At 38.9% G+C, this 12,673-nt stretch overlaps 1 protein-coding gene across 9 annotated transcripts in view; it reads left to right on the top strand.

The window, feature by feature from the left end:
• The window catches only part of NFIA (nuclear factor I A), a 386,029-nt gene that overhangs the window by 302,138 nt on the left and 71,218 nt on the right, over window positions 1-12,673 (top strand). For all 9 annotated transcript variants that reach the window (XM_066269044.1, XM_066269047.1, XM_066269045.1 and 6 more), the window contains one exon: window positions 2,485-2,613. In XM_066269044.1, coding sequence (XP_066125141.1) covers window positions 2,485-2,613 — 129 coding nt within the window. The remainder of the gene's footprint in view (window positions 1-2,484; window positions 2,614-12,673) is intronic.

The raw sequence follows: 12,673 nt of genomic DNA, 5'->3' as shown, positions 1-12,673 counted from the left end.
AGATTCATGACAGCCTTAGGGTTCATATTACTTGACTGTGATAAATTTAGAAAATTAGACATAGCTTGGCTTGTTCTTCTTGTATACATTGTTTCTTCTCCCTTAACCCTTTCCAAGAGGGTTTGAATTTTGCTGTTATTGCACCCATTTATCCACTTGATCATTCCTAATGCTTGTTATTGCCAAAATTTTGCTCATACTTTACCCTTTATAAGGGTAAATAGTGGACTTAAACCGTGTCAATATTCCTGCAGTATTTAGAACACTATTGATTGGCACACATGAAGTTTCAAAGAAATAACTCTTTCTTGAATCCAACTATTTGCCTTCTTTAATAGAGTTAGCTTAGATACTGAATTCATCAGTGATTCATTCTCTGAAAAAAATTCTTCCTTCTTAAAATTTTTTGACATTTTCATTTGGTATTCTATTTTGGTTTCATAATGCATAATTCAAGCATTTGACTTAAGTTTAAATCAGTGGACTGGCTGGCAGCCTAAAAATTTATTTGCACAGAAGAGGTTTGAATGAATTGGGAGATTTGTTTAAGTATTGGTAGCTCTTTATTTCTGCCTTTAATTTTTTAATTTGAAATCTCCTCTCTTATGTAATTATATGATTAGACCTTAGGTCAGTTTTCTTGAAATGAATGTTAACCCAAAACCTCAATTTATCCTAATGATGTTAAGGGCATTGGTGTGGTGTAATTTTGGTTCCTGATTCAACGAGCAAAGAAATATAGCTAAAGTCACCTATTGACTTTGTTTTTAATTGAATTTACAGAGATATTGATCTAGAATGGATCTGATCTAGATTTGTAAAATTAGTGGCTGTCACACACAACGTCATCTTTTCCTACGTCTGGCTCTGTAGATGTGCGTACCAATTGCAGTATTTTTCCTTGGGATCAAACCTCCCAAGTTTTGCTATTTCCAAGTATCTAATAATAACAGATAAAGCTGAGGCCTATACAAGTAGTTTAAATATCTTTTCAGGTCACATGCTGTGTTCTAGGTTCTTTGTTCGATCCTGAAAATTCAGGGGGATGGGGGGCAAAGCAGACATGATCCCCGTCCTTATAGAATCTATAATCCCTCAAGAAGCTCATGTTGTAGAATCTCATTAAGGAAATCTATGATCAGATATAACAAGGACATAGTTAAACATAGGCCAGACTAAATTTTATAACAGATCTAGACCCATAATGTGCTTGTTACAGTGCATAGTAGTTAGCAACTCCTCAATAACAGTTACATGTTAATATCGTTATTTTTATAACTTATTTTTCCAATTCATCCAATAATTCTCTGGTCCTAGTCAGAACGCATGTAGACACGTATAAGTGAAAGGGGACCAGCGGGTTCTTTTGACAAGAACACAGACCGATTTTGTGCTGCAAACTTTAGAGAGCCCAAATTGGTTCTGTGAGGTGGAGACTAAGAGTCATTTCCTTTATTTTTATATCCAAGTTTTCATTATTTTAATTGGCAACCCACCAAACTGATAGATGCCTCCAGTTGGGTATATCAGTGTGCTTGCCGAGAACATTACAAATCCAGCAATTACGAGGGACTCTTTTCCCATTATTTTCTTCCCAAAACATTCCCTGTGCTGGAGTGCTATGAAAAACATAGGAACTATAATAAAAATACTATTCTTAAAAACAAGCTCTTACTGTGTTTCCTTAACGTAAAAGTAATATATGTGCACCATGGAAAACACAAGTAAGCAGAAAGAGGCCTTGAAAATCACCCAAATCCACCACGCTGAGAGAACTACTGTTATGTTTATGCCTAGTCCCTTTCTCTATACACAGACTTATATTTTTAAATAGCATCATAGTGTAACGTTCTATTCTGTAACTGCTTTCCATGTCTTTATTCTGTGTCATTAAACAAATATCTTTCCATGTCATTATTCTTTTACAGTACTATTTGCATTGGTTCTAGCAAATGCTAATTGTTGGGCATCTAAGGTATTTTTTACTTTTATCTTTTCTTTGTTTCTATTATAAATAATTTATTAGGTGAGCAACTGAGTTGCTGTTGCTGAAGGTTATTTAATGTTAAAATTGCTAAATTATTTAAATAATTTAAAGTGGCTGTGGTGCAAGGTAACGGGGAAGATGAAATGGTGGTGTGGAAGTCCTGTGCTTCTGTCGCCTCCTTTTGGAAGGGTCCCAGGGGCCACAGGCAGTGCACAGCCTTCCTGAAACATGAGGGAAACGGCACTCTATAGTTCAGATCATTGACACCAAAAATGGAGTGTGATTTTGTAGAAGTTGAAATCATTATGTACAGAATTACCAGGGGACCATTTTGTCACTTGTTTGTTCCTGTGACAAATTCAGAGCAACTCAAAGCAAATTTTTCATTTGCTGATGGATTCTTTTTTTTTTTTTAATCTTTAAGTTTTATCTTTTAGGTTGCACTAGCTGTTGTTGCATGAATTACAGTGTGTTTATCAATCCATCCTTCTTGCCAGGAATGCCATCTCCAACAACACTGAAGAAGTCGGAGAAGTCTGGTTTCAGCAGCCCCTCCCCTTCACAGACCTCCTCCCTGGGAACAGCATTCACACAGCATCACCGACCTGTCATTACGGGACCCAGAGGTGAGCCACTCGGCAGGTGGCCTTGCTTGTGCTTAGGTCATGGCCTTGGGTCCAGAGTAGCAAAATGAGAGACAGAGAGGACTCCCCCAGAATACTCCTGAAGGCAGTAAGTGTTGCCAGTTCTTATCATTGAGTCCGTCTTTGGAATGTCAGGGACCAAACAGATTTGGCCTCAACCCCTTGCTCTTTAACCTTAGGCTGCTAAGCAAGGAACCAAACCACTCTTTGCCAGTGCGGTCTTGTCAACTTGTGGGAAGTAATTTGAATTGAGCCAAAATCAAATTTGTCCTACAAATTGTACAGGAGTGTTGTGTGTGTGTATGTGTGTATTTGTGTTTGAGGTGAGCAGCTTTTTAACAAATTTGCGTTGTGTAAGCGGACCATGGTTCAAACTCTAACTGTTTGGAGGTCAGCTGTATTTTCAATCTGCGGTCGAGAGTAGGCAGATGTGGAGGGCCAACTTAAGTTATGTGTGGATTTCCGACCATGTGGTGGGTTGGCACCCCTAACCCCCACATTGTTCAAGGTCAACTGTACGCTTTTTTTCATTCTCTCCTCCCTGATGATTCCCTTTTCTTGAAACCTGACTTCAGTATGTGGCCTCTTGCGTGGAGGTTGTTTGCTTTGTGGTGTTGACTGTTGACGAACAGTCTTCACTCACTCCTTTTGAAGTGGTAGATAGTTTGTCTGGTTTTCATTGCAATGTTTTCATGATTTTTGTCTTGTGTGCTTTTAAGTTTATTATTAAAATATGTCCACAAGAAATATGATTTGTATTTCACATTAAAGACAAGCTTTAAACCTCAAGAGAATGTCACCAAGCCACTTAACTTGATCTTATTGCAAAATGAAAATATTTATTAGTTTGTTTATGAAACTCCCACAGTAGGAGTATGAATAATTGTAACCATGTTTGCTTTCTTCCATCAGATTTTCGTTTAGGTAGATCTCTGATCTACCGGCTGGTATCATAAAACATCCTAGAAAGTTATGGTCTCTCCTCTACTTTGACCTATGCCTGGGAAAACTGATATTTCTCACATTAATCTCACTGTTAGTCCCACAAACCTGAATCCCTTTATAAATACTCCGTGTGCATATCAGGGAAGGCTGGCAGTTGAGAGGGCTGTCTCGCACACTCATGCAGAAATCACATTGAAGGAAATAAGTTTTCTGACTATTGTGTGAAGCAATTTCTACATCCACAGTTATGAAAATTTACTTGCTTCATCTTTAAACATCTTGTGATCATTAACAAAACTTTTTCAATTTATTATTTCACTTATATGTGTGTGATATAGTCAGAGAGGAAATATGTTGTGTATGTGTGTGAGTATATATATATTTTTTTCTCATTTCAAAACCTTGCATCTGAATTGGATTATACAGTCCCAAAATCCAGAATGAGTCTCTTTAAATGGGGTACTATTATAATACTCTTTTCAAAGTCAGTATTCATTAAGCAACTAAACTATGGTAGAAAATAAGAGATATCAAGCCCTATTAGTCAGAAAGACTTTTATTCTCAGGAAGATAAGGCATGTGATGTTTCTCATCTTTTTATTGTGAGGTTAACATTCTAAATGCTAAATGAAGATGAAAAGCAGAAATGTCTGCAGGAGCTCAGAGGGGGAGAATATGGAGTTTCGTTTATTCATTAAACAAGGGTTTCCTGTGTGCTTGTCACTGAGAATTTAATGGTTCCTGTCCTCATAGAGAATACAGTCCTGTTCAGGAGAAAGACACAAGAAAATAAGCATTTAGAAGATGATATAGAATGTGTTACTTATCACTTTGTATCAAATAAAGAGATGTCCAAGTGTAAATAACTCGAAGTTAAATCTTAAAGATTGCTTACCTGAATGGAGGGTGTTCCAAGCAAAGGAAAGATTCATGGTGTAGCAAAGTAGTAAGGATTGCGAAGAACAAAGCACTAGCAGTCGGGACAGCTAGGTGTGCTGTCTCTTTGCTTTCCACTTACCTTCTGGATATTTTAATACCCTCCTCAATAAAACATGTACAGTATACTACTACTGAAAAAGCTTTTCCTTCCAACCTCATAATCTCCTGCGGAAACTACAATAAAATAATAGTTGTTGAGACTCTTTGAGGAACATAAAGCAATAGGCATATATGTTATCATTTATTCAATAATTATTATAAGTGCCATTTAAGAGTCATGCCTTAAAGTCATAGTTGTAGAAATTATTGCACCGATTCTAGCATTTATTCATGGGTGTCATGATTGGGAGCTTCTTCCTGCTGTACACTCAAGTCCATTTGCTAAAATGATCCATACTGGGTTGATCCACAGAGTGGACCTCCTTAGCCTACAGAACAGTGAGTTTGATCGCCTCTCAAATTCGTGAAATTTTTTTTTTGAGGAAAAGAGAAAGATGCCTAGTTTAAGAATTATGGAATACCAAAGATTCTTTGTTTTCACCAGAATTCAAGATGGTGCCCAGCATCCTCGGTTCTCCTTTCTGGAAAATCTACCCAGGTACCCATTCTTATTGCACCCTGCCCCCCGTAGTGGTCTGGTAAAGGGAATTGGAGTAGTTGATATGAAACTCTTCAGTGGTATTTTATCGGTAAGAATCATAGAGTTGAAATAGGCTAACATGAGATATTCTTGGGCTAAGATATTTTTTAAAAGTTGGCATTTAGCCTTTTATTATTTAAGAAATATTTGCTACAGGTACTGTATTCTTTTTTATTCTTCTCTGAACCACTTGGAAAGCTAATGCTTGGAGTGGCATTACATTTGGGACTGAAAGTTGATATTTTAGAAAGATGAGGCCAGATTTAAGGAGGGAGAGAGTCTGACCGAGGAAACCAATATGGAATAAATGTGACATGTACATTAAGGAGAATTCAACCTTACAGATTTAAGTCACTAGAGAATCCAGACAGACAATTGAACTTTCAAATGGCCTGGAAGAAGAGAAAGGTGTATCCTTTATCAGCATCCTGGGGCAAGGGATGGGAGGAGCTCTTCATTGCACTATTGCTCAGAGTCACATGGTGCTAGCCTTTGGATAGCACACAGGTTATAAGACCTCCACTGTCTTCCTTTAAATTAAGAAATTAAATTTTATTTATTTGTTTATTTTAGTGAGAGGAGGAGAGGCAGAGACAGACTCCTGTATGTGCCCTGACTGGGATCAACCCAGCAAGCCCACTAGGAAGCAAGGCTCTGCCCATCTGGGGCCGTTTCTCTGTTGTTCAGTATCAAAGCCATATTTTTAGCACCTGAGGTAGAGGCCATGGAGCCATCTTCAGTGCCTGAGGCCAGCTGGCTCAAACCAATCAAGCCATGGCTGTAGGAGAAGGAGAGAGAGAGAGAGACAGAAAAGGGAGAGGGAGAGGTGGAGAAGCAGATGGTTGATTCTCCTGTGTGCCTTGATCGGGAATTGAATCTGGGATAGCCACACGCCAGGCCGATGCTCTACCACCGAGCCAACCGGCCAGGGACTAAAATTTCTTAAAATTTTTCATGGGACTATCTTGATTATACAAACACCAGTTTGTAAGTGATAACTGTATAACTTATCTCAGTGATATTTCAACAGAGATATAACAACTTGCTGAAAAAATAGTGTTCTTATTTTTCACTGCAAACCTAAGCTCTATTTGGAAATTTGGAGGCCACCTTTTACAAAAGACACCACTCTTTAAAGATTGCAGAGCAAGAAAAAATAGAGCCTTGAACAAAGGCAGGTTACTATAGTAGTTAAGCACAAAAACTCAGGGGTCAATTGGACCTGTGTTTGAATCCTGTCTCCGCCACTTTCACCAACTGTGTGAACCTGCCACCTTGCTTCTCTGAGCTATAGGCTCCTTATCTATAAATTGGAGGCTACAATCTCTACTTGAAGAAAATTCTGTTATCTAAGGAGTTGATAAAATCATATATACTGCTCACAAAAATTAGGGGGTATTTTATCGCTGAATATGAAGCAAAAAAATATCCCCTAATTTTTGTGAGCAGTATATTTGTAGTCAATTCACACTGTGCCTGGAAATAGAGTATGTGCTGAAATCACGTGAACAGTTGAATCGCTCGTTTTCATTCAGGCTTTGAAAATCCCATGCTGTCCAAACTGCCTGTGCCCATCAACGATTTAGCAATCCCAAGATCCCCTGAAGTACTGCTTTCCACAGAAACCTCTTCAGCTCTCCCCGGGCTGCCATCATCTCACACCTTAACCTCCTGTGGACTTTCACAGCTGACATTCCTTCCACCAAAGTTGTCTTGCCTTGTTAGTTGATGTACACGTCTCATTGCTCTCCTAGAATGAAACCTCTGAAAGGAAGGCTGTTTTACATGTTTGGGTGTCTTCACTGTGTCTCACACAGAGAGTTTTGTGCGCAAATATTCATTGAGTAAATAAAAAGTAATCATGTGGCACATAAATGTACACAAAAGCCATTCATCTGTTATTTGAAACTGATAGGTTCTGGTTGCTTCAGGCACACTAAGGGTAATAAATGTCTAGTAGTTTATGTAGTACTCCTTTACAAGGAATGTCCAAGATAGGGAAGAACCATGGCCTTTTATCCCAGGAAAATTTTTGTGAGATAGTATCAGTAAAACTTTGATATACTATGACAAAGTTATGCTTTTTTCTTATTTTTTGCTGTTCTAATCACTTTCCTATTTTCATTGCTGGGAAAGTCGTGGAGTGTGGTTTCTTAAAATGAATCTCTTCTCTGATACTGGATTTCTTTGTGGCTTCAATAAGTCACTTAACATTGTGGCCTCAGTTTGACCATCTGTGTCACGGGAATAATACTTTGCAAGCTGTGTAGTTAAAATTAGGTAAAGGGGTTAAAGTATTTTGAAATATCCAAGAGAGTGGGGAAGATATTAAGTTTCCATAAAGGCATTTGTATGTCATTTTATTTATTACAATTACTGTGCACTTTAAGCTAAAACATTGGGCTTTCAAAGACTTTCTTTTACCAGTACTTAAAATAGCAAATATAAAAAAGTATACAGTCATGAAAATCTATCTGATTCATGATAATTGGGGGAAAATATCTTTATTCTTCCCTTTGCCTTTCCAAGATTTTTAAGTTTGCCTGACAATTTAAAAAATCTAACTCCTTTTGAGAACTATTTGGAGTAAACATCAGTGATATTTTAAAAGTTTCTTGAAAGTTTGTCCTCTTGAATCTTACTTTTCTGCCTAAATCTGTGCTCTTTTCACGAACAAGATAATGAATAATCCTTAACTTAAACTTTCATTGCAGTGCTCTGCGATGAGTACAGAAACTTTTTGCTTTAGGGATTTAAAAATGGGAAGGAGCCTGCACTATACACATTGTGAAGCAGAGGTTAAAAGTAATTGGTGCCTGGCCTGGTGGTGGCGCAGTGGATAGAGCATTGGACTGGGATGCAGAGGACCCAGGTTCGAGACCGAGGTCGCCAGCTTGAGCACGGGCTCATATGGTTTGAGCACAGGTTCACCAGCTTGGACCTAAGGTTGCTGGCTTGAGCAAGGGGTCACTCGGTCTGCTATAGCTCCCCCTTCCCCCCGTCAAGGCACAAATGAGAAAGCAATCAATGACCAATATAAGGTGCCGCAATGAAGAATTGATGCTTCTCATCTCTCTCCCTTTCTGTCTGTCCCTCTCTCTGTCTCTGTCACAAAATAAATAAATAAATAAATAAAGTTTTAAAAAATAGTAATTGGCAAATAAGCATTTACTGAGCTTTATCTAGAAACACAGAATTTCAGTATTAGTGCTCTGTAAATCTTCTGATCTAGTTCATTCTTTAGCTAAAAATATGTTTGGCAGCAAGTAAAAAAATCTGACTAAACAGGTCATATTTTTCTCATATAAAAAGAAGTATGTGATTAAAGACTGTGCTGTGGTAGCAGAATGATGCTGTCAGGGTCTGAGATTTCTTCTCTTAGCAGTGCTTGACTGGGTTGCTTTTATCCTCATTCTGTGACCTCATAGTCACAACATAGCCACTGTGCTCCTGCCTTACAACTATATTCCAAACAGAAAGATAGGAAGGGGGAAGAGCAAAAAGTGGCTACCAGCTCATTCTGCCAGCTGGTATAGAATTGTATGCAGCGTGTTCAGAACTGTGCCTTGTGGTCACCTCAAGCTGCAAGGGAAGCTGGAAATCTAGATTTTTTTTCCTGAGCATATTGCCACTCTGTATAAAATTTGGGCTTTATAAGTACATAAGTAGAAGAGCAGTATGATGGTTAGCAGTTAGAGAGTATTCCATATTACTCTTACAGATGAGAAATGTGAGCTGGCCAGAGCCAAGACTAGAAACCAAGTCTCCAGTGCCTCTTCCACCATATCAGCAGTTTCTACCTTTTTTCTACCCCACTTGGAGAAATAAAATGCATTTATTTAAACAATTAGGGTTTTATTTTTACATTTTTTATTAGTCAAAGGCAGAGCATACCCATTTAGATCATTTGAAAAGCATGATATAATTATGTTATCACACTGTGTTTTTTAATAACAGCCATAAACAAATCACTTAACCTTTTATTATTAGCCCCATAAATCCTTGCTACTTGTAATGCAGGGTTTCTGTCAGGTGCAGGTCACTTCAGGAAACAATTTTTGAAGTCAGTTTGGCTTTTTTAAATATTGAAATTAGCTTGCAGAGTCCCATTACTGTCTGGGGGGGACCCATTAATGTTCTCCAAAAACATTTGTCCAGCACTTTGAATACACAAGGTCTGTACTACTTTCTACACAGAGTAAACAGAGAAGCTTGAATTCTGGCCTCAGAGTGCTTACCTCCGGGCAGATGACAGGACAAGGAAATCAGCAGTTGTATTGTTGTGATAGGGGGAGCACAGTGTGCTGTCAGGGACAAGGGCATTCTGATAAAGATCTACTGTGCCCTCTGACACTGTGCGAGTCCAAACAAACATAAGACTGAACCCTGTGCTAAACCAGAGCATCTCCTCGTTGTAAGCATGGAAGACAAAACCACAGCAAGCAAGTCGTACTTTCAGATAACTGAGCACTGAGGAGTTAAGACATAACAAAATGTGAGCATGAGGCTAAACCTCCACTTCTTTATGGCTCAGATACACACACACACTTGGGAAGTTTAGAAGTGAAACTGCCCGGAGTCTGAAAATATGAGTAAGATACACTAAAATAATAGCCATATAAACCAAAGATTTATTGTGCAGCCTTCGAAGAATTATGCCACTTTTGGTTTGGAGAAATAGTCAAAAGTTTATATATTCTTTAAACCTCTCTAAGTCCATGATACTCATGGCCCAAACAGGGGTCCTACTCTTAGTGATAAAACATCGGAGGGTCGACAGCTAACAATATCTCCCAGCTGGGCCAAGAAAAATAAACTGCACAGAATTATGAGAATGAAGATCATCTTTCAGGAAGTTGAGGTCACAAGGAAAGTTGGAGGAATGCAGATACATAGACAATAACAGAGGAGCAAGGAGAGAGGTAGAACAGGAAAGCAGCCGTTACCAGTAGACAGCAAGGACCGCGTCTTTGTTTTCCCCATCCTTCAGCCTCTAGCTGGCACAAGGAAAGCACTCAAAGACTATTTGTTGAATAAATGAATGAGTGCACGGATTTAATTGAAGGTAAACAGAGAGAAAGTTTGGGAATAATGGGGAGTGCATTTCAGCCCCTGTGTGTAGTAGAACTACCATATGCAAGTGCATGTATTTTTAGCAGCATTGAGGGAAACTCGTAGCATGTTGAATAAATGCTCTCTCTCTATATTTGCTTGGTTTTAATTAAGAACGTCTGCCTTGATAGGCATTAAGAGAAATGCTGCATTCAGAATGATTTGGTCCTTTTTTTATAGACTGTCTGCTGTGGTATTATACATTTTTGTGTCCAAACTAAGCGCCCTTCAGAAGAGGTATTCCCTGGTGGTTCACTGCTACCGTAACCATGGCACCCCTCGCTTGGCATGGGCTCAGATCTGCAAGTGGTAAATTTGTTCAGCTTTCTTGTATGGTATCTGCAAACCTCTTTGCCTTTTAGGAGAACTTTTAACTTAGTTGTAGAACATGCTGGTGCTCCTTTCAGTGGAGTGGAATCTAATTTGTCTCTCCTGGTTTAGTGGAATTGAATCATCTCAGGAAAATGAGAAGTAATTAAGTACCTGTTGCTAAGTAAGGTGCAGAAATAATCTGCCGACGGATGAGATGTGTTTATTTATTTTTGGAGTATATCATGTGAGAAAACATTACGTTGTCTCTCTACATAAAAACTGCCAGAATTGATTGTTAAATGCAGTATCTTAGACCTAACAAGTACCACCTTTGAGGAGTATTGAAAAGAGAAATCACGGGGATTGTGAACATCAGTCAAGGTTAGCTCAAGTGCCAGTGCCCAGCCTAATGGGAAACATTGTTGATGGGATTTGAAGGAACTGGATAGTAAAGAGGAAAAGCAGCTTTTCAGCAAAGGGCCTTTAAGTCCCTGTTCAGGAAATTATTAAATTCATTAGCCAGATACTTACACCAGCTATTACTCTCCAGCCGAAAGAAAAAAAAAATGCCAGCAAATGTTTTAAAACTACAACTAAACAAAAGTCAGGAAGCATGTAATTAAAACTGTACCTGTATTGTATTGTAAAGAGTTTCACTGTGACATGGAAAATATTTAAAGGAGAAGGCTGTTTAGCTAATTTGTCTGCAAGTGAACTGCGTGGTGGAGAACAACCCTAAATTAACTATAAGGCCACCCACCACGCGGACCTAATAAAGGGCCTTGGCTGCTCAGCTTGGTTTTGTGTAACTGTTCAATAATTACTAGATAAATGCATAACTAAAAGCTCTATTACACTAATAATTTGTACTGAGATAGACGTGTGGGATACCCTGCTGGGTTAATTTGTCATCCCCACAGCAAACTTCTAAAGAGCTCTTCTGCAGTGGTGGTATTGTGTTAATATGTTGTCCCAAAGAGAACAGGTTAGAGAAGTAAAACCAATTGGCTCTTTAATCCCTTACAGAGGCAAAATGCCCCGGGGTGAGAGCCAGAGAGAATAGGGCAATTAGCCCTGTAGACCTACATTTAAACTCATCTTGACAAAAGGAGCTGCTGACCCTTGGAATTTCTCCTCTCTCTCTCTCTCTCTCTCTCTCTCTCTCTCTCTCTTATACTCACACACACACAATTGCTGTTTTAAATATGAAGCTCACATTTAGGCTTCAGTGCAGGATTTTCAACCTTTACTATTGACAGAACCGTAAATCATATTAAAGTTAAATGAATTACTGTAGCATGGAACTGTAGCTTTAACAATGTTTATGTAGTATCCGCTTATCATCCATGTAGGCAGAAAGGGGTAAGCACTGACATTCGAAATAGGATTGCACGGTGCTAGTCCTATGTTTGCAATACCATGGAGAGTCGCCCATTTCTTGCTGCAGCCTTTGTAATATTGAAACTGGTTTATTTAACCACATATATAGAATGTTTTTAAAATATACATTTCTGCAGTAAATTTACATTTGTCATATGCCATTTCTTCATATTTCAGTAGTGGTTGCTCCCCCTCACCCTACACAATTCCTTTTTCTTATGTGTAGATCGCACGTGATGAACATTAGAGATGCAAGGCTATGTTACAGTACTAAGGGACCTAGGAACAAAAAAATTCTGAAAGGATAGAAACCATTTGACCTCTGAGAAATAATTCAGATGGGAGCAGCAGAGTGCAGGGGCAGAGCGTGGGCCGTGGAGCCAGCCAGAACGGAATTCGGATGCTGGTGGCCACTGGGGATCTGTGTAAGCTCGTGCTAGTCACTTACCGCCAGCCGACCTTTGTTTTCCCACCTGCACAAAACTGAGACTTGACTAGGAAAAGGCAGTACAATGACATATGGAAAGGGCTTGGTACGTAGTTCATTACTAAATGTTATCTATCAGATTCCTTCTGTCCACATAACCTTATTTGCTTTCTTTGGATATGGTTCTCTTGAAACTTTTTTGATTCCTCACCTCCTACCCCCATTTTTCTCTTTCCACTTGCTCTTGTGGGTCCGGAAGGACTTTGTGCTTTTCCTCTCCCGGGGAA

This window comes from Saccopteryx bilineata, chromosome 3 (assembly GCF_036850765.1).
Source record: "Saccopteryx bilineata isolate mSacBil1 chromosome 3, mSacBil1_pri_phased_curated, whole genome shotgun sequence".
In the NCBI taxonomy this organism is placed as follows: Eukaryota; Metazoa; Chordata; class Mammalia; order Chiroptera; family Emballonuridae; genus Saccopteryx; species Saccopteryx bilineata.
The sequence above is the reverse complement of the archived record's forward strand: the minus strand, read 5'-3'. Positions and strand labels throughout refer to the sequence as shown.